At 53.0% G+C, this 21,652-nt stretch overlaps 4 protein-coding genes across 4 annotated transcripts; 3 read left to right on the top strand and 1 right to left on the bottom strand.

The window, feature by feature from the left end:
- Nucleotides 1–585: 585 nt before the first annotated feature.
- Nucleotides 586–1,056, bottom strand: QC761_0072290 (uncharacterized protein; the record flags this gene model as incomplete). Its single annotated transcript, XM_062872724.1, has 2 exons — nt 586–723; nt 856–1,056. 2 exons carry the CDS (start codon nt 1,054–1,056, stop codon nt 586–588), a joined length of 339 nt encoding a protein of 112 aa, XP_062732840.1.
- Nucleotides 1,034–4,468, top strand: SID1 (PAK-related GC kinase Sid1; the record flags this gene model as incomplete). The annotated part of the gene is made up of 3 exons (XM_062878728.1): nt 1,034–3,617; nt 3,681–4,299; nt 4,391–4,468. Exons 1-3 carry the CDS (start codon nt 2,770–2,772, stop codon nt 4,466–4,468), a joined length of 1,545 nt encoding a protein of 514 aa, XP_062732839.1. The 5' UTR covers nt 1,034–2,769.
- A 1,678-nt stretch (nt 4,469–6,146) lies between these two features.
- Nucleotides 6,147–11,997, top strand: QC761_0072270 (NRPS protein; the record flags this gene model as incomplete). The annotated part of the gene is made up of 2 exons (XM_062872723.1): nt 6,147–11,894; nt 11,974–11,997. The coding sequence occupies 2 exons, from the start codon at nt 6,147–6,149 to the stop codon at nt 11,995–11,997; spliced, it is 5,772 nt and encodes a 1,923-aa protein (XP_062732838.1).
- Nucleotides 11,998–12,632: 635 nt separating this feature from the next.
- Nucleotides 12,633–21,404, top strand: QC761_0072260 (NRPS protein; the record flags this gene model as incomplete). The annotated part of the gene is made up of 2 exons (XM_062872722.1): nt 12,633–21,206; nt 21,261–21,404. The coding sequence occupies 2 exons, from the start codon at nt 12,633–12,635 to the stop codon at nt 21,402–21,404; spliced, it is 8,718 nt and encodes a 2,905-aa protein (XP_062732837.1).
- Between the last annotated feature and the right edge of the window lie 248 nt (nt 21,405–21,652).

Here is a 21,652-nt window from a genome sequence, read left to right as displayed (position 1 = left end):
GTTTTTGCACGTCACAGTTTCACGGCCAGCCTGCCGACTTTAGAAGCGGTGACCCGGGCTGAGGGCTGGGGCTACACTTGCGCCTCTCTTTGTTTCAGTGGAAGAGAGGGTAAACGCATGCTGATTTGTTCGTGGCCGAAGCTGAAAGGTCTCACCCTTCTTGTGCCGCAATGACCGTCTGGGTATCGCAAGTCTACTTGACGCCGTGTCACATCGCCTTGCGGGCTGTGGAAAAGACCAGCCAGTGTGGCATAAAGTTACCGGTGTCGTACCATTGGGGAGTTGAGGTCCAAGTTTGGGCTCATGGGAGGTCCCTAACCGCGACCAACATTCGCTTGTGTCTGTAGGTCGCGCTAAAAGACACAGCCTTCAGGGTGCGCACAAGGAAGGGGGTATAAGATGCCGAGATATTGACTGGTCGATTTCTCACAAGAGAAGCAAGAGAGGCTCTGGTGCTTGATATATATAGCTGTTGATGTATGCGCCAATCTTGGAACGATCGGGCCACCAAGCGGCTGCCCGCAACGGCTTTCCTTGGCACCCCCTGAGAAGCTTGTTTGGAAAGCGCCAATGAAATGCCAATTCCTAGCAACCGCGAAACCAAGATGAATATAGTGGAAGAAATATATCCCAAACCATCTTGTGCGTTGCTGAGCTTCGACACCGACCGGCGATACGATGCGAAACCGACGCAAACCGTGTTCGGGAAGTGACTGGGGGTGTCTTTTTCTGCATCAGATATTTTTTCGGTGCGGGGTAGGTTCGTAGTGTACCTACACAGTAGAGGTGCTGTCGCGGCGGCAGGGATGAGGTTTGGTAACAGGAACCGACTCAGCTTTGCTTGTGTGCCGGTACCTTAGGTAGGTCAACTGCAGGGAACGCAAGAGACGAGGCCGACGTCGGCTTGCCAGAAGCAGACACGGCACAGCAGATGGGCGCATGTGAAAGCTGGTGATGGGGGATGAGGGCAAATGCACGGCAATTCTGGCATCCCAGTCGTCCGATTCTGCCACGACGCACCCACTCGCCAGCAGCTGCCAAGATGCAGGTGGGCATGGGGTGGGGCTGATTGATCTTATCAGATTATCAGATAGGCTACCGCGGCTCCACCGAGCCCCACACTTTTCATCTCTGCACCTCCTCGGCAGCACACAGTGGAACCCAGCTCGGAGACAGGGCAAGGACAGCCAGCTCAATTGAGTCAAATTTTGCGCATTCCATTCCATTGTCGACTGCCAGATAGATGGTCCCAACCTGGAAGGTCATGTCATCAGCCATCAGGACCGTCTCGCCTTCCTTTACCCCGGAGCCCGTTGTTTCACACATGGCCGGCCGCACTTTTGAGGGGGAAGGGATTTTGTCGATCGAGCGGATGAGAGCCTGATGTTGGGCGATCCAATTGATCCGGCATTGATCCAACACATGCCCACGATGCCCCCCGTTGCCATGGTTGGCTGTCGGCTCGGATACCTTGAATGGCACCACCACCATCACGGCTTCTGGAACCGGGGCTCTGCCGTCCGTTGTCATACGATCAGATAAACAATTTTTTTTCCCTCGTCCCGGGACTGGCAGCCAAGAATGCGAAGTCGACTCCGCCTTCGGAGCCAGAGGGGGACTAGCCGCCGGAGGAGATGACTGGGCACTGTTGGAGCCAGCAAATAGGCTTATGGCATCCCGTCCGTCCCCGTCCGTCCCCATACAAACTGCCAATCTTCTCCACCGATTTCATCTTATCTGATCCGAAGATAACGCTGAGGAACTGGCAAGATTTGCAGATTGCGTCAGTACACGAGCCCGTCCCCATCCCCAGACACCCACACCGGCAGCAGGCCTTTCACAAAGGGACACCCACCACCGCCGTGAACACCAGCACATCACCACCCCACGACGAGATCTGTTTGCCGTGTGCCCCGTGGGTTGCAACACGGTTCCACGGTTCACGGGGAGCCAGTGAGCACCAGGTGGAAAGAAACACAAGTTGAGCATCAAGTTACCCCCATCGCCTAAAAGCCGATCCCCAGAAAACCGGCGAGGGGTCGTTTCCGTCAATCGCAACCCGAAATCGATCAAAAATTTCTCATCCCCCCCCCCCTCCCCCCCCGAACCCCCCCACCAGCGAAGTATTAGATCATGTCACCGCTTGCTCGAAGAAGAAGGGTCTCCGCAATGGCGCAGGACGTTCCCTGCATCACCTCGACCCAAGCTAGCTGCAATGGCTGCCAACACTCTGTTTTGCACCCCTCAACGCATCGACCATGAGGCAAAATGGGGCATCGCGTGGTCTCATTGCAAGGTCTAGGCGGTTACGCTAGGTTCCTGTTTCTTCGTCCCTTCCCCATGAGCAGTGCTCCGCCGTCAGGACGACTGCGTATCAAAACGGGAGTCGTGGCCGCCCTCATGCAAGCCGCGACTTTCTCCTCGTTTTCTCCTTATTCCTCCCGGTACCAAAACCATCTTTCTCTTGGAGCCCTTCCCTCCCTCCTTTTCTGGTGTTCATCCCGTCCCGGCGGCACTTACGTCAATCTTGTTGTGGACGATCTCCAGGCCCAACACACCAGCACCGGCATCCACCAAGGAGGCCACTGCATCGGCACGACACGACGACACGACACACACACACCTTGTTGCGCCACAGCTTACCGGCCAGACCCACATCCTTACTCCTTCCCCGGTACTATTTGCTTGCCCTTGTGCGCCCCGAGACTGCCCATCTCCTGGAGACCAGCTTATAGCGGCACCGAAACCCGACAGTAGCATTAGGTTATCATGTCCCCACACAGCATCAGCACAATGGATGAGACCGAGGCCGTCCCCCAGCTTGTCAACGGCGCCAGCCAGTTCCCCAAGAGCCAATATGTTACTCCCACAGAGGCTGATGCCGTGCACGACCTGGTGTGCATTGGCTTCGGCCCCGCCAGCGTCGCCATTGCCATTGCTATGCACGACGCCATGGAGGCCGGCAAGCTCAAGCAGTGCCCCAAAGTCCTCTTTCTGGAGAAGCAGCCCCAGTTCGCTTGGCACGCCGGCATGCTCCTGCCCGGCGCGAAGATGCAGATTTCCTTCGTCAAGGACCTCGCCTCTCTCAGAGACCCCCGCTCTCATTTCACCTTCCTCAACTACCTCCACAAGAACGAGAGACTGGTTGACTTCATCAACCTGGACACCTTCACCCCCGCCCGCGCCGAGTTTGAGGACTATCTCCGGTGGTGCGCCAACCACTTTGAGGACGTTGTCTGCTATCAGAACGAGGTGGTCTCGGTCGCTCCTGTCCAGGAGGTCGGCCCCGCCAAGATCTTTGAGGTGACATCACGCAACATTAAGACCGGTGTGACCAGCACCTACCGCACACGCAACGTTATTGTGGCTGCTGGTGGCCAGGCCTCCCTCCCCGACATCTTCCCCGCTCACCACCCCCGTGTTATTCACTCGTCTCAGTATGCCCAACGGGCGCCTCAAATTCTTGGCGACAGGTCGGCCCCCGTTCGCGTTGCCGTGGTTGGTGCCGGCCAGAGCGCCGCCGAGATCTTCAGCAACGTCCAGAGTCTCTACCCCAACAGCAAGACCTACATGGTCATGAGATCCGAGTTCCTCCGGCCAAGTGACGATTCCCCCTTGTGAGCACCCAATCCCGACCCAGGGACGTCATGCAAGCCCCCTCGCTAACCGTGTGACTGCAGCATCAACTCCATCTTCAACCCCGAGTACATTGACCAGATCTTCCCCAAGTCCGCCGCCTACAAGGCCAAGTTTCTCCATGAAGCCCGCGCTACCAACTACAGCGTCGTCCGCCTCGAGCTGATTGAGCACCTCTTTGAGACCATGTACCACCAGAAGCGGACGTTGGGCGCAGATGAGAAGAAGTGGCCCCACAGGATTCTGGCTGGCAGAGAGCTTATCAAGGTGGAGGATAAGGGCGATGGACTGCGCATCAAGGTGGCCAGACTCTCCACCACTGGTGTGTCAGATGGCCCCCTCCTCAACGAGGAGGACCTGGATGTGGATCTCGTCATCTGCGCCACTGGCTACAAGAGAACGGCCCATGTGGACATCCTCAAGGGCGCCTATGGCCTCCTTCCCGAGCTCGACGTTGCCGGTGAACAGGAGCAGGAGCAGGAGCGGGAGCAGATTGGCGTGCCCAGAAAGGACCGGTGGGTGGTGGAGAGCGCCAACAAGGCCCAAGAGTCATCAAAGCGCGTGATTGAGGTTGGCCGTGATTACGGTGTTCGTTTTGCTAGCGGTGCCGTGGCTCAAGGCTCCGGTGTTTGGTTGCAAGGTTGCTGTGAAGGCACCCATGGTGTAAGTGCCCCATTCTCCCCCTCCTCTACACACCCTCTCTTTGCCGCGCTCCGCGTTGTGTTTTGTATCATTTGGCTAACCCCCACCCCAGTTGAGTGATACCCTACTTTCCGTTCTGTCGACACGGTCCGGCGAGATTGTTGAGTCTATTTTCGGAGTTTCCAGGTGATTGTGGAACTCAATGTCTATGCATGAATGGGTGATATGATTTTTCTGGCTGTTCTATCTCGGTTCTCTTTTCTTGTATATAATTTCATTTCATGGGTTTTGGAGTTTTTAGCATTTTCCAGGTGCTCAAAAATGGGTTTCAGGGCAATTTGAAAGCTTTCCGTATTTCCCCGGTAGCAGTTCGCCGTGCTGTGTATGTTCGAAGCAGCGGGACATCTTCCGAGCAGACACGGGGGATGGAGGTGGGATGAATCCATGCATCATGTACGCATATTTGAGCAGGCATATCACGATGCGGGTGACCAAACAAGGAAGACCGAAGATCGGATCAAACTGCGGGCAGCAGTGACAAACGGACAAGAAGCCCATTTTCGGCGTCTCTCCCGAGCGCGGCCTTTGCAACACCGATCATGACCGAGCCCGAAGACGTGGAGTTGGGGGCCCACGACTCTCGCCCAGTCTTCATGACGCAATGACAAGTTGAAAAGCCCGCTATGACTAAGAACGAGGCGGTTCAAAAGAGGGGTTCTTTTAAGCTTAAGGGCAAACATTGGACCACTTATGAACTCTGGCAGGGAACCCAGGAGTACAGAACAGGACCCCCTTTCCAGGCTGTTTACGTTGCCGTTCGCCAGGCTCTTACCCAACTGTACTTGTTTACAGACTTGCAACACCTACCCAACAAAGTTGGACGAGTAACATTTCGAATCTGGCTTGGGTTCGAGTACGCTGTTGGCTGCTGGAGATATTGCCCTTCCAGTAACTAGGTACGTAGCTGTTGCCCTTTCTTGTACAGAACAGATGGAGGGATAGATGTAAGGTGAAAATGCCGCTCCTTCCACACACCCATCCAATCGCGTCCACTTGTGATGCAGATGAGAACGAGCTAGCAGGCAGATATATTCTTCAGGACGGCGGCCGGCATGTTACTTACGTCGATTCGAGCCATGGTCTGAGGTCCATGTGGTGTAGGTTGACAAAACAGAACTGTACCGTTCCGTGGACGGCGGCACGCGGCAAGAACCCCTTCCATGACAGCCCTTGCCCATCCCGCTGCAACCCTCTTTTCCTGATTTGATTTTGTGGGCCAACAACCCCATCCATCGTCCATTCACTCTGGTCACCACCGCCCCATCTCCCCATCCACCCGCCAGCGCCGGTGTTGCTGGTAACCCTAAACCTGGAACCTCGTCGTCGACAAACACAAACCTGCAGTGCTGGAGCGAGCCAGATCTGGCCAATAACCGCCCGTTCATATCAAATCAAACCTCCGCCAGTCGCTCACCTCGGCTCTCTTTCCAGCCAATCATCGCCACGCCATTTTCACTGTTAACTTGGCACCAGGACGCCGGGACACAGGGCTGCCCGTTAGATAGGTACGTACCGCCCATGTCTTGTCTACTTCTGGCAGATTGCCGAGCTAGGAAGGTATCTGGTGTGAATCTTTCCTCTTAGTGGCTGCAGCACAAGGCGCGTTGAGAGTAGTGACCTTGGAGGGTGCCGCGAAGAGAGCTCTACCCGGTGTGCCATCGTCACCCATTCATGTTTACTTGATCCTCACCTACCTGCTCTGGTTTTCAGACTTCATTTCAGTTGAGTTTGTTTCACTTGCTACATTTTACGGTACAAGATATTAACATCACTCTGCAGCCAACAAACGAGATAGGAACCATCCTATGATGGACCCCTCCGTATCACAAAAATCCCACCAAGTGGATGAGAGGCTCTCCGTTCTCAATCACCCACCAAAACGCTTGAATGGGCCACGTCTGTTGCATCTTCTCGTTCACCAAACGTCTGCAGAGCCGGCTATTGATTTCTTGGACGATGAGGGCCGCCAAACCTCCATCTCATACCCCCAACTACACCATGCGTCCAGCGCTCTTGCATCCGCAATTCAAGCACAGGTTGGGTCCCGGGATAACAACAGACAGTTTGTCGTTCCTGTCCTTGTCCCGCAAGGCCCAAACCTGTACATTGCACTGCTAGCCATTCTGAAAGCCGGCGGTGCCTTTTGCCCGCTCAACTTGGACGTTCCCCTCGAGAGAGGCCAGTTCATCCTCGACGACGTGGAAGCCAAAGTAGTCATCACGACCCACGAGCTGGCCAACAAGCTTCCACCAGTCGGCCAAACCGGGCGGATTGTGCTCATCGTTGGAGAGGACACACCAGCCAGGGCTGCCAGGCAATCAACAGGTGATCCACAGCATTATGAGCCGAAGCCTCACGATCTGGCCTACGTGATGTACACTTCAGGCTCAACCGGCACACCAAAAGGAGTTGGTGTCTCGCATGATGCAGCAACTCAAAGTTTGCTTGCCCACGATCGACACGTCCCGCCATTCTCGAGATTTCTTCAGTTCGCAGCTCCAACCTTTGACGTGTCCGTGTTTGAGATATTCTTTCCACTTTTCAGAGGCAAGACCCTGGTGAGCTGCACACGAGGTGCAATGCTTGACGACCTGCCGGGTATCATCAGGCGAATGTCGGTCGATGCTTGTGAGCTGACCCCAAGCGTGGCGGGTAGCTTGCTTCGAAAACGAGATAGTGCTCCCTGTCTGCAGCTTCTTCTCACCATTGGAGAGATGCTCACAAAGCCTGTGGTTGAGGAATTCGGCGGCAGCGAGGAGAAGGAAAGCATGCTTTGGGGTATGTATGGGCCAACCGAGGCCGCCATTCACTGCACCGTTCAGCCCTCTTTTGCTTGTAGCATGTCCACAGCCAACATTGGCATCCCATTCGACACGGTGTCTGCATTTGTACTCAAAATTCCCGAGGACGAGTCCGAGCCTCCAGACCTTAGGGTTCTCTCGCTTGGGGAAGTCGGAGAGCTTGCTATCGGTGGACCTCAAGTTGCAGACTGCTACGTCAACCGGCCCGAGATGACGGCAAAGGCCTTTGTCGAAACGCCATACGGCCGTTTGTACCGAACAGGAGACAAGGCACGCATACTGCCCGACGGCACGCTTGAGTGTTTGGGACGCATAGGAGGCGGCCAGGTCAAGCTCCGTGGGCAGCGAATGGAGCTTGGAGAGGTGGAACATGCCGCGCTGAGAACGACAGGTTGTCATAGCGCTGTCGCCGCAGTCATCAACTCGATCTTGGTTCTCTTCTGTGCAGTGGATCATACGGATGGCATGGCCAACGCCGTGGAAGCTTCCTGTCGCGCTTGGCTCCCGGGGTTCATGTTGCCTGGTGACGTTATCGTCATGGACGCCTTTCCTCGACTCCCCTCAGGCAAAATCGATCGGAAGAGACTTGTTAACGAGTACAACAACTCACAAGCGGGGTCTGAGGTCATTCAACAAGGCATTTTCAGAGATGATTTTGAACGAAAACTGTGCTCTTTGGCCGCGACCGTTCTCGGCACCGAGGTGAAACCGGGTCAGAACTTGCTTCAAATGGGCCTTGATTCACTGGCTGCTATACGACTTGCCTCCTTATTACGCCAGGCCGGTATTGATAGTGATGCGATCGAGATCTTGAGGTCCCCCACAATCTCAGCGCTGCATGCATGCGTGTCCGAAAAGCAAGGCCATCGACCAGCCTCCATTCTGGATACCTTTCACCCCCGCGCATGGCAACCAGACGTTTCGGCAGTACTCGCGCAGAGGTCTGAGCTGTTTAGAGACAACAGGCCGGTTCAGTCGGTTTACCCCTGCACACCCCTCCAGATCTCGATGCTCGCCGAAACTGCAGCCAATCCTCGTGCATATTGCAACTGGATCAAACTTCGGTTCCCAAGACCTTGCTCGCGAGACTCCGTCCGCTCTTGGTTCTTGAGGCTTGTTGAGAGAAATGAGATACTGCGTACCGGCTTTGTCCACAACGATGGTGACTTTTTTCAAGTCGTCTTTGAACGCGCCTGCGAATCATGCATCTCATTCTCAGACTCGCCAGTTTGTGAGTTTGAACTGCGACATGACCAGGACTTTCTCACGCCTTTCAAAGTGCAAATCTCGGATGCTCAAACCATCGGTGAACCCGCTGATGTTGAGGCTGTGGTACACCTTCATCATGCGATATATGATGGCTGGTCATGGGACTTGGCTATGGCTGACCTTGCGGCGCTTATGCAAGGAGAACAGCTTGGAGAGCGCCCACAGTTCAGCAAGATCACCTACTACTATGCCTCTCCGTCTTTTCGTCACATTTCGGATGCTGCTAAAGAATTTTGGGCGGCAAATCTTCGAGGGTTCCAACCAGCGGCGCTTCCGATCTTACGAGCTGGCACAGCAAAGGTGTCTACTACCTCTACCTCCAGTGTCATTGTGGACATCAGCCCAAACGAGCTAAGGAGATCACTAGATGATATCCAGTGCGGGATTCAGACCATCTTCCAGGCTTCGGTCGCCTGGATCTGGAGTGCTATGGTTGGGAGTGACGATGTTGTGGTCGGTACCGTGACATCTGGCAGGACACTGCCAATCTCAATGATCGAGGATGTGATGGGGCCTTGCATCGCCACAGTGCCATTTCGTACCGACTTCTCACAAGTCAGCAGTATTGCCGATCTCCTTGTCAGCACTCAAGCGACCAGTAGAGCCATTCTCGAACACAGTACCTTGCCTCTTTCAGAGATCAGGCGGGCAGCGGGAGTCCGGCCAGGGCAGCCCTTTTATGATGTTTTGTTCGTTTATCAGCAGTCACTTCAAACCAGCAAACCAGACTGTGTCAGGGGATTCCAAGAGGTTGGCCATCAGGATTTCTTGGAAACGCAGCTTGTTGTCGAGGTAGAGCCAAGAGCCCATGACTTCATTCTCCGTATTACATCGCACGAGAACACGTTCCCTGATCAGCAGGCCATAGCCCTGGGCGGTTGTATCGCCGAGATGGCTTCATGGATGCTCAGGAATCTCGACTCCAAGATTACAGGGATACAAGCAGCCTTCTCCCAGTCGCTCCTCTCTGTATTCAACCCCAAGCCGGTAACCTTTGCTGGAGTTCCTGATCTAGCCCACGCCATTGACGTGGTGGTCGCAAACCACCCTGACAAGGAAGCTCTGTGCTTTGCACATCGTATTTCGGATGATCTTGTCAAAACAACCACGTTATCATTTGCCCAGCTCAACCAAACCGCCAATCAAATTGCATGGCACCTTCAAAAACATGGGCTGAAGGAGGGGGCAGTTGTGGCCATTATCATGGAGAAGTCCGTCCTCCTCTACGCTGGTATCCTTGCCATCCTCAAAGCTGGCTGTGGCTATCTACCCCTTCTGCCCACTACCCCGGAGACGCGTATCGGCACCATTCTGCAGCAGGCCGGAGTCAGTTTCTGCCTCACGGACAGGATCACTCGAGACAAACTATCCCCTCATCTTTGCCCCACTATCATGGACCTCGACGGGCTCGAATACATGTCGCTTCCAGTTAGGGCTATTACACCAAATCCTGACCCCTCGAGGCTAGCCTATGTCATCTACACATCTGGCAGCACCGGTGTACCGAAGGGGGTTTGCGTGACCCAGTTAAACATCATGAGCAACCTCGATGTTTTGTCCAGAATCTACCCTGTAAAGGGCTGCTCCAGACTGCTTCAGTCTTGTTCTCAGGCATTTGATGTCTCAGTCTTTGAGGTATTTTTCGCCTGGACCCAAGGCATGTGCCTCTGCTCTGGCAAAAACGACACCCTATTTGAGGATCTCGAGAGATCAATCAGGATGCTTGAGGTCACCCACTTAAGCATGACCCCAACAGTGGCATCTCTGGTCGATCCGGACAAGGTTCCAGCGGTGGAGTTTCTGGTAACGGCCGGCGAAGCCATGACGGAGGCAGTCGCCAAGAAATGGGGGAGGAAGCTGTTCCAGGGGTACGGCCCGTCAGAGACTACAAACATCTGCAGTGTGAAGAAGATGGGGCCGAACCAGGCAATCCAGCATCTTGGTTGGTCTTTGGAAAACACTTCGACTGTTGTTTTATTCAAGGATAGTGAACACGTTGTTCCACTGGGCTGCCTCGGCGAATTTTGCTTTGGCGGTGATCAGGTTGCTCAGGGATATCTCGCCATGCCCGCCCTAACTTCATCAAAATTCATCGATCACCCCACCTATGGTAGGCTCTATCGATCCGGAGATATTGGACGTATGCTGCCGGATGGATCAATGGTCATTCTTGGTCGCGTGGACGACCAGGTTAAGCTCCGCGGACAGCGGGTGGAGCTCGGGGAGATCACAGCGACGTTGCGGCTCTCGAGTGCGGTCGAGGATTGTGCAAGTCTGTTCTTGCGAGCGGGACCGGAAGACTCCCGGGATCAAATAGTCTCTTACTTTGTCCCCAGCGGCATTCAAGCAAACGAATATTCTCTGTTGGAGCTCAACAATGATCTCCGACAAAAGGTGCAGTCGCTGTTTCGAGTGCTCACTTCAAAATTACCGCAGTACATGGTGCCATCGGCGATACTCCCCATTTCCGTCTTGCCGACCACAGCGTCTGGAAAGTTGGACAGGGAACGGCTTACCGCCTCCTACCGAATGCTCAGCCAAGAGTACCTCGCATCGGTGACCGATCACGTCGCCGACAACGACGAGGACTATGAGGAATGGACAACAGCGGAGCAGAAAGTAGCTCGTGTGGTTACAGAGGCCCTCAAGATTTCAAGGCACGAGGTCCAACGATGGACATCTCTGGTTACGCTTGGTCTGGACTCCATCTCTGCCATTCAATTGGCGAGGTCATTCTACTCACAACTGGGTCAACGCATTCCGATCTCGACCATTCTGCAAAATCCAAATGTTTCCCGGCTTGCTAAGATCCTTATCGATCTCGAAAAGACAACATCCGAGCCATCAAAAGCCCAGGACCTGTTACCGAAGACCCTCTTGGCGTCGCTGAAGGAAATACTTCGACAGCAAGGAACATCGGCTCAAGAGATTCTACCATGTACCCCGTTGCAAGAGGGAATGTTGGCAGCCACGGCGAGCAAGGAAGCTTATATCAATCGCATGCTCTTTCTCGTCAGTGGAGATCCTGCGCAGCTAGAGACAGCCTGGAACGCGATGGTTTTACGGCATGGCATTCTTCGGACCTGCTTTATGACCACTTCCAGTAGCCAGCACCCCATAGTTCAAATTGTGCTGGATAGCTGGCAGCCGGACTGGCGTGAGTTTGACGCTTCAAAAGAACGGATCCCTTCCTGTGTGGCTGAGCAAATCAATCTGCTGGGCGATGGCGTCGACTCTCTTCGACCTATGATCTCACTTGCCTGGATCAAGAACAAGACTCAGAGATACTTATCCTTTGTCTGTCATCATGCTCTGTATGATGGTGTCGCTGTTGAGCGCCTTCTTTATGAGATTGAGAAGACTTATCATGGGCTTTCGCTGCCACCGACGCCATCATATGCCGCCTTTCTCCGAGAATCTTCGACTTTGCCGGAGCAAACAGATAGTTTCTGGGCTACCCATCTGTCTGGAATGCAACCAAAGCTGGTCACGGAGTTGATAAAAGGCGATGAGAAGGCAAACATAACCATCAAAACTCGACGACTTCAGCTTCCTCTCTCCGAAGTTAGAGCAAGGATCAAGGAAATAGGGGTTCCTCTTCTTGCACTGGTTCAGTCTTGTTGGGCAACCACATTAGGGTGTCTTTTAGACACTGATGATGTATGCTTTGGAAATGTGGTCAACGGACGATCCGTTCCTATGGAAGGTATCAGCGAGCTGGTTGCCCCTTGTTTTAATACCCTCCCTGTGAGAGTCAACCTCTCCGAGGTCCACCAGCGACTCGACTTGATCAAAAAAGTTCAAAAGACCAGCACAGCATCTTTGGACTATCAGTTTACCCCGCTTCGACGTATTAAATCTCTAACTTCGCAACATGGAAACCGGCGTTTATTCGATACCCTTTTGTTACTACAACAATCCCCTCGGTGCCTAGATAGTCGAGTCTGGAATTTAGAGCAGGACGATGGCGAGATGGACGTAAGTCGCTGAATCCCCCAGTTGTTTCTTTCACCCTTGCTTACACATCGCAGATCCCGCTTGTTTGTGAGGTCATCCCCGATACAGCGACAGATGCAGTGATGGTAAAGCTCCACGGGCAAAGGTAAACATCCACACCTTTCCTTTAGAGGGCGCTGATAATAGCCATCAATTAACACCTGATTCGATAGGCTCTCGACCGATACTCATCAGGTCGTATTGGATCTTTTTGTATATGCTGTTGAGATGCACCTTCAGTATCCGGCTGGCTGTCTTATTACCCTGGACAGCCTTCCACAATCGTTGCAAGACAGACTCTCGCTCATTTCCCATTCCCGGCCATTACCCGGCAGCCAAAATCTGATTCCACCTGAAGACCACTCAGAGGAAGCATGGACTGCCACGGAAATCGCAGTTCGTCAGGTTTTTGCTACCTTATCGTCATGCGACCCCAGGGACGTGCGAAGATCCACAACCATTTATCGGCTCGGCCTAGACAGTATCAGCGCTGTCCAAGTGGCTTCTATGCTTCGTCAGTCCGGGTACCACGTTCTTGCTAGTGACGTGGTTTCAAATCCCACTTGCCAGGGATTGGCTCACCATATTACTTCCGGCAAGGGAGTTAAAATACGCACGCCGCAGTACGACTTTGCCAGCTTTGATTCCCAAGTTCGCCCACAGATTCTTGCACGGGGGGTGGTGGTGCCCAGCATGGTGGAAAAGGTTTTGCCCTGCACGCCTTTACAATCCAGTATGATGGCGCAGTTTGTTACATCTGGTGGCAGGGACTATCTCAACTACCTGGCTTTTGAGTTTGACACACCTATTCCCGTTGCCAAGATGCACGAGGCATGGCAAGCAGTTTGTGCAACGTATCCTATCCTACGGACGGGCCTTGCGCCTGTCGAGCACCAAGACTGTGATTTTGCCATGATTCAATACTACACACCCTCCTTTGTCCCCTTACTCAACACCTTTACTGGCCCTGAAATTGCCTTCGACTTGGACCAATGGCGCCTCGGAACCCGCCATCAAATTGTCGAAGCACCACACAAGAGACTCTTCGCTATTGCCTTTGTGCAAGATGTCAGCCATCTTACCATGCACTTGGCCATACATCACGCTCTCTACGACGCACAGTCTCTTCAACTAATTTTGTCGGATTTCTCCAAGGCATTGCATGGGCTCAATATCATCCAACGCGACAATGATGAGCATGCTTTGGGCGAGATCTTGGATGAGGTGTCGACCTCCTCTGACAAGATTGAAAGCTTCTGGAAGCAAAGGGGCCAGCAGGTGGTGGTGAATGGTTTTCCCACCATGACACCGCTCCGTCAGGAATCGCGTGAGATTATGACGCAGTCCCTCATCAGCCAGGTGCCCATGATCAGCCTGGAAGAGGCTGTCAGAAGCTCGGGTTATTCCATGCAAGCTGTTCTTCAAGCTGCCTGGACGCGCGTCTTGTCATCATATCTCGGTGAACAGTCTGTCGTCTTTGGCGTGGTGTTGTCTGGGCGCAACTCTGAAGCAACACGCAAAGCAGCCTTTCCCTGCATTGGTACCCTGCCGATTATTGCAACACACACCGAGTCCAACCGTAAGCTCTTGGCACAGATGATGCAGTACAACGCCGAGATCTATTCCCAGCAACATCAGCCCTTAACGAGGATCCAGAAATGGCTTGGATATGCCGACGCAAAGTTGTTTGATACCTTGCTGGTGTATCAAAAGCTTGATGTTGACAACACTGGAACGAGGCCCTGGCGAGTGATTGAGGACCAGGCCAATATCGACTATCCCATCTCTATAGAGGTTGAACCTTTGGCAGAAGATCGGCTCAAATATCAGATCACGTTCTTCACTGATGTGCTCCCCAGCGAGCAGAGCGAACTACTCCTTCGCCAATTCGATGCGACAGTATGTCATTTGGCGTTCAGTCCGGACCACCTCGAAACGGAACTCTTCTTGGGTGCGCCCAACCTTTTCTCGGTTCTACCACCAAAAAAGCCCGAGCTCCCAACAGAAGTAAGGTTCTTGCACCAGTTCGTCGAGCGCCAAAGTCTTGAGACGCCGGAGGCTAGTGCTTTGCAGTTTGTGGAGTCGTTCGACGGAGACGTGCCGATTGATCAGAGGTGGACGTACAAGGAGCTCGACAAGAATGGAAATCGAGTTGCCAAGTTGTTGACTCAGCATACAAAGGTCGGAGACATCGTCGCGGTGTACTTCGACAAGTGTCCCGAGGCATACTTTTCCATCCTTGGCATCCTCAAAGCCGGTTGCGCGTTCGTTGCTTTGGACCTTGGGGCACCGGCATCACGCAATGAGTTCATCTTGAAGGACTCGGGTGCCTCGGCACTTCTGACAACAGATGCCAGGAAGAGGTCCCTTGGGTTTGAAGTCTCTATTCCGGTCATGGCCATCAACCAAGAGACACTCCGGCTGCTCTCCAGTGAACCTGTCGTGCTCAGTCCATATCTTGAGCCAAGCAATGCCTGCTACTGTTTGTACACTTCGGGTACTACCGGAACACCAAAGGGTTGCGAAATCACACACGACAACGCGGTTCAGTGCATGCTTGCTTTTCGGCACATCTTCGAGGGCAAATGGGAGCCCGAGTCACGATGGTTACAGTTTGCGTCGCTTCACTTTGACGTTTCGGTCCTTGAGCAGTACTGGAGCTGGTCAGTCGGCATCACTCTTGTTGCTGCTCCACGAGATATCATTTTGGAGGATCTGTCTGGCACCATCTCCCGCTTGGGAATTACACACATTGATCTTACACCGAGTCTGGCTCGACTGGTGCATCCGGATGATGTTCCCAGTTTGTGCAAAGGTGTCTTCATCACAGGTGGAGAATCGCTCAAGCAAGAGATTCTCGATATTTGGGGCGACAAGAGAGTCATATACAATTTCTACGGCCCCACAGAAGCAACCATTGGTGTCACGGTTTATCCTCAAGTACCCATCAACGGCAGGGCTTCCAACATTGGGAAGCAGTTCATCAACGTCGGATCATTTGTACTGAAGCCCGGAACAGATACGCCTGTTTTACGCGGCGGCGTGGGCGAACTTTGTGTGTCTGGCCGCCTCGTAGGCAAGGGCTATCTTGGGCGACAAGACCTGACTAGGGAGCGATTTCCGTTGCTGCAACCGTTTGGAGAGCGTGTGTATCGGACCGGAGATTTGGTTCGGCTTCTTCACGATGGTTGCTTTGACTTCTTGGGCAGAGCAGATGATCAGGTCAAACTTCGCGGGCAGCGGTTAGAAATTGGCGAGATTAATCACGCAATCCGAAAAGGTGTGACTGAGATCCGGGATGTAGCTACCCTCGTGGCTCGCAACGAGACTCAGCAAAAAGACCTGTTGGTATCCTTCATCATGAACGACGAGGGGAGCAAAAAAAGCCTCGACCAAGCTTTGAGCCTCATCGAGGGAACGCAAGCTGCTGAGCTTTGCCGAAGAGCTCGAGATGCGTGTCGTTCGAGGCTCCCCGGGTACATGGTTCCAACATATGTGCTCCAACTGCCATTCATCCCCCTTTCGGCTAACAATAAGGCTGAAATCAAAAAGCTTAGACAATTCTTTGCTACCATCGAACATGAAAGACTGATTTCTTGGGCGTCGGCTGCCGACAGGTCTTCTGGAGAGCTGAGCCCAACGGGCATGCAAATAGCCAGAGTCATTGCCGCCATGCAGCGGATCGACATCGCCAGTATCACTCCAGGGTCAAGTATTTTCGAGTTGGGTATTGATTCCATCTCAGTCCTCCGGCTATCACGCGCCCTCAAGGACAGCGAGCAACTCCACGCCAGCCCTGCCACCATCCTCAGGAATCCCTTGATTGGGGACCTGTCGCAGGCTCTGAAGAGCAAGGAGAGCTCTCCTGAGACGGAATCAGTGGCATCTGCTCGGCAACTTGTACAGGCTTGTGCTCACAGATTTCGGTCTCAGGTGTGTGGAGAGCTACTCGTTTCCCTTGACGATATTCAATACATCGCTCCTTGCTCACCACTGCAACAAGGCATGCTTTCCCGGTCCGCCGACAACGCTTATTTCAACACATTTCGTTTCGATCTAGCAGGCGATGTTGAACCCGGGCTGCTTCGCAGGGCTCTGGAGAGGACCGTGGTGGCATTCCCCATCTTGAGAACCAAGTTCGTTGAAACGACAGATGGCTTCATTCAGGTTGCACTCAAAAGAGTCAAACTCCCATGGGTAACCATGTCTCTGGACAACGAAAGGCAGTCACATCAAGCCTGGACGCCACAGCTGGGGCCCATAGATACACCTTCATTGGACATTTCCAACCCAACTCTAGAGACTGTCCCTATCTCGCTCGACGGCGAAATGCCTCTTCAATACATCGATAGCCCTATTTTGCCCGTGTGGGGATGCCTCCCGGACAAGGAGAGTGCGCCATTGAAACAAAGCGAGCCGGCCCTCCATTCAGATGAACTGGTCACAGAGGCGGTTGCGAGATGGAGAACGTCGTGGATCGCTCGGAACAGACAGCGCTTGATTCAACCATTCGAGGTTGCGTACCTAGACAGCCCTCGGCATCTTGTCCTTCACATTTTCCATGGCCTTTACGACGGCAACAGCTTGAAGCTCATCTTGAACCGGATAGCTTCGGAATATCATGCCTTAGCCAATGGCTTGACCGACACTTTCCCAGATTCTGCCCCGTCATTCCTGCAGGCGCTGTGCTACGGGCCGCTCCGCAACTTCACAAGCAGCAGGCAATTCTGGACCCAACATCTACAAGGTTCGACGCCTCTGTCTGAGCCCGATAAAGCCCATTCGAACAAAAATGCTGTCAGGGTCCGGTCAGGCCTTTCGTTTAGAAAGTTGGAAGAGCTTAAGTCTATACTCCGAGTGACGCATCAGGCGATTGTGCTAGCCGTGTGGGTTGGCGTTCTTGCGAAAAGGCTCGCGATTAACCCCACAATCGGCATGATTGTTTCCGGAAGAGCCATGGATTTGGAAGCCGCTGATCGAGTCGTCGGTCCCCTATTCAACACACTTCCATTTTACGCTCGAATTACAAGCACCGAGGGGGGTAGGTGGACTACTTGGTCCTCTCTCATTCAGCAATGCCACAACTTCAACACTGCTGTGCTCGAATTTCAGCACGTTGCTCTCCGAGATATTCAGAAATGGTGTTCTGGTGGCAGGCCACTGTTTGACACCTTGTTCTCGTTTCAACTTCAAGATGAAACCATGAGCGAGCACTGTTCTTCGCTGTGGAAGGAAGTGGAGGTAGACCATACTCCAGACTACCCGCTCGCACTGGATGTGACGCTGAACTCTGACGGCAATCTGAACCTCTTGCTTGTATCGCAGGAGCATGCATTTGACCACAAAAGCTTGTCAGGCCTTATGGAAGAGATAGTCGAGGTTTTAGCATCCATGCCACAACGACTGGACGAGTCCGTCGTTGAGGGCGGCGGCGGCGGCGACCTCGTATCAGTCCGGACCCAGCAAAACACAGGTATGGACAGCCAAACTTCGTCCTCTCAAATTGGGGCCCATGCGGTATCCAAGTTCATCTGGACGGAGGATGCATCCAAAATTCGACGCGAGATAGCAGAGCTGGCGGAGACACCTGTGGATCTTGTTACTGAGACGGTGCCGGTTTTTGAACTGGGTCTTGACAGCATCGACATGATCAAGCTGTCCGCGAGACTCAAGAGAAAACATGGTCTGCTGCTTGGTACCAGCGACCTCATGAAGGCACAAACTATTCAGAGCATGGTCCAGTTACTTCAACACAGAGCCGAGTCTTATGACGTACTAGAGGAGATTCAAATCTCGGAGAAGGACCAGACAATGTCGAGTCTTGAGAAAATCGTTGGGCGCGACGCACTGCCCCCGACCCCTCTGCAAGAAGCTATGGTTGCCGATATGATCGAATCCGATTTTCAGCTGTATTTCAATCACGATATCTGGAAGCTATCCCCTGGTGTAGATGTCTCCCGACTCAAGTCCGCTTGGAAAGCGGTGGTTCAGCATTCGGAGATCCTACGAACAGTCTTCGTGCCCGTTGAAGCGACACAGCTTGACTTTGCATATTGCCAAGTCACAAAGCCTGAATTTCAGGGTAATCTCATCTTTGAGGCGAACTTGACGAGTGTCGATAAGCTTGGGGGGCTCTGTGAAGCTGCCCGTCTACGAGCTGTTGGCGGTGCTGGCCAGAAAGAACTCTTACAGATTACCTTTGCCACCATCAACAATTCGGACGAAGTATTTGCCATTCTTTCCATCTCCCATGCGCTTTATGACGGCTGGTCTTTGGGACTGCTTCACCAGGATGTTCGTGCGGCCTATCAGGGGGTCTCAGGAGTATCGACGAAAATCGATCACAGCACTTTGGTTGATCAACTGTTGCTTTCAAACCAGCCAGACGCCTCGACATTTTGGTCCGGCTTTCTGGAGGGTGCCTCGTCTACTATATTCCCACTGAAGACCTTGCCCCATGAGCAGGGTATACATCGAGTCGAGTATGCATCTGCATCCACAAGATCTCAGATCACACAGTTCTGCAAGTCCATTGGTATTACCCTCCAGGTCCTTGGGCAAGCCTGCTGGGCGGCTCTACTGGCATCTCGAACGGGGTCGCTTGATGTTACATTTGGTGTAGTTCTCTCAGGCCGCGACAGCGAAGAGTTGGAAAAGGTCATGTTCCCAACCATGAACACGGTCGCGATCAGGAGTGTGCTACACGGCACAGTGTCGTCGTGGTTACGGTATATGCAGGATAACATGATTGGCATTCGTCCATTCCAGCATTTTGGGCTCCGTCAAGCACAGAAGCTTGCCAGATCCAACGGACCACTGTTCAACTCTTTGTTCATTCAGCAGCATCTTCCTTTTGACTATTCGACAACGGACGGTGATACTTTATGGACATCAATAGGTGGGGAGTCGGCTGTTGAGTATCCGGTCTGCGTGGAGATGGAGATGTCTGGCCCTGGGCTCGTGTGGAGGGCAGCCTGCGATGGAACTTGCCTTTCACGTCAGGACGCCAAGGAGATTGTCAATCAACTGGATGCAGTCCTTCAGCATATCATTACCTCGGCCGAGGAGAGTGTCCTACTCTTTGCGGATCAGAAGGTTTCCATTTGTGGACTTCCACCAGCTGAACTTGACCATCAAAACCACACAAAGCCACAGGAGGATGGGATTGTGGAAAACGACAAAGTTTCCGCGTGGAGTTCAACAGAGTCAAGAATTCGAAATGTTCTCGCAGAAGTGTCGGGAATACCGACGGAGAGTATCTTGAAAAGTCACAGCATCTACCACCTTGGGCTTGATTCGGTCAGTGCAGTCAAGGCTAGTTCCGCTCTCCAAAAGCAGGGTATCAAGATTCGGTTCCGAGACTTGCTCAGAGCGAAGTCCATCTCTGAGATGGCCACTCTCCTACAAAACCACCCATCACCAGTTGCAATGAGGGGGATTGACACTGTGGAAGAGTCTTCTGTCATTGATGGTCTTGGCGTTCCTGGCCTCCTTTCGGCCGCTGGAGTACAGGAATCCACTGTTGAGACGGTCCTTCCGGCCACGTCGATGCAAGTACACATGCTTTCCGTCTGGCAGAACACACAAGGTGCCATTTTCTATCCTGAATTCCGATACGAGCTGGATGGAGCTGTCGATCTCAAGTCAATCATTGTGGCCTGGAACACCCTCAGGGCGGAAACCCCGATTCTGAGAACTCTCTTCCTTCCTACGAGGACTCGAGACGTTCCGGTACTGCAGGTTGTTATTGAGAATAATCACGCTGATATGACACCGCCACCATTTCCATGGCCCAAGGCTAGAAGTTGGTTTACGAAGTTGAAAGAGAAGCTGTCGCCGGACCAGACTGCTTGGACGAGTTTCGCCCCTGAGCAACATAAGCGGCAGCCATTTGCAGGTCTTGAGGTCAAGCGACACGGCAAGAAATGGGCACTTGTGTTTCGGATTCATCATGCCATGTATGATGCAGTCAGCCTTCCCGCCATTCTCGTCAGGTTTTGTGCACATCTGTCAGGGGTAGAGAGGAAGCCTCAAGTTGCCACGACGGCATGGGAAAAGGCTCTTAGGGTGGAGTACTCTCCCAAAAGCAAGTCAGTCAAGATGCAATTCTGGAAGGAATATTTGACTGGTGCGAAAGCGTCATCGCTCACGCTTGAGCCAAAAACAACCCAGCAGTCTCAGTCAAGCTCCTCAAGGCGTTGGAGGCTTCATGATATCCCCAGCATATCCGCTACCCGGTCCAACCAGCCGGCAGAGCCACAGTCATGGACAAGTTTTGTCGAACACGAGGCAATCCAAGATGTCAAACCGCTTGTACAGCTTTGCATGTCCAGGGGAATCAGTCTCCAATCACTCTTTTTGGCCTCTTATGCAAAGTTCCTTTCGTCAAAAGTTGAGAAGAAAGACGTGGTGTTCGGGATCTACCTTGCCAATCAGTCGGAAGAAGATGAGCTTTTGGATCCGCCGTATCCAACGCTTCGATTGGTCCCGCTGAGGGTTAACTTTGCAAAAGACGATGTCGATCTGTTTGATATTGCAAGCAGAATACAAGATGATATCCATGCCATATCCTCAGGTGCCAATGCCACTGTTGGGCTGTGGGAGGTCGAAGACTGGACGGGGGTAATTGTGGATTCGTTTGTTAATTTTATTTCTAACCCTTCTGATGGCAATGCCGTGTCGTCGCCCAAAGGAAAATTCAAGTTGATAGCGAGTCCATTGGTAGGACATAGGACGGTCAAAAGACGTGGTGGAGATGGGATGGAAGCTATAGGTGCGAATCCAGCGAGAGGATCATATCCGGTGAGTCCTTTTTCTGTGTTCGAGTTCATCACACGGCAACTGATTCGCGAACAGGCTGCGATCGATGTCGAGGTTTCTGTCACAGGAGAGATGATGATGATCGGTGTCTTTGGACCAGGAGAAAAGGTTGGGCCAAAGGGGGCCAGTACTGCGGTGGATGAGATTGTTGAGATATTAAAGGGCTTGGTCCGGAACTGAGGAGGGATTGCTGTGTGATATTTCTACATTTGGTTCGAAGGTGTTGCTACCAATGAGCTCTGAAAATGGAGTTGGCGGACGGTTATTGTATCCGTAATGGCCATCCTTTGACGTTTTGTTTGTCTGTATTTATCAGGGTACCACTGCGTGCGAAGGGCTTAGGGTTAAGCCAGGAGATATAGCCCCACACCAGCCCCTGAGAAAGCCCCTGAGAAAGCCCCACATTTCTCGTCAGGCGCTGCCAAGAG

Source organism: Podospora bellae-mahoneyi, chromosome 4 (assembly GCF_035222275.1).
Source record: "Podospora bellae-mahoneyi strain CBS 112042 chromosome 4, whole genome shotgun sequence".
Classification (NCBI taxonomy): Eukaryota; Fungi; Ascomycota; class Sordariomycetes; order Sordariales; family Podosporaceae; genus Podospora; species Podospora bellae-mahoneyi.
The sequence above is the reverse complement of the archived record's forward strand: the minus strand, read 5'-3'. Positions and strand labels throughout refer to the sequence as shown.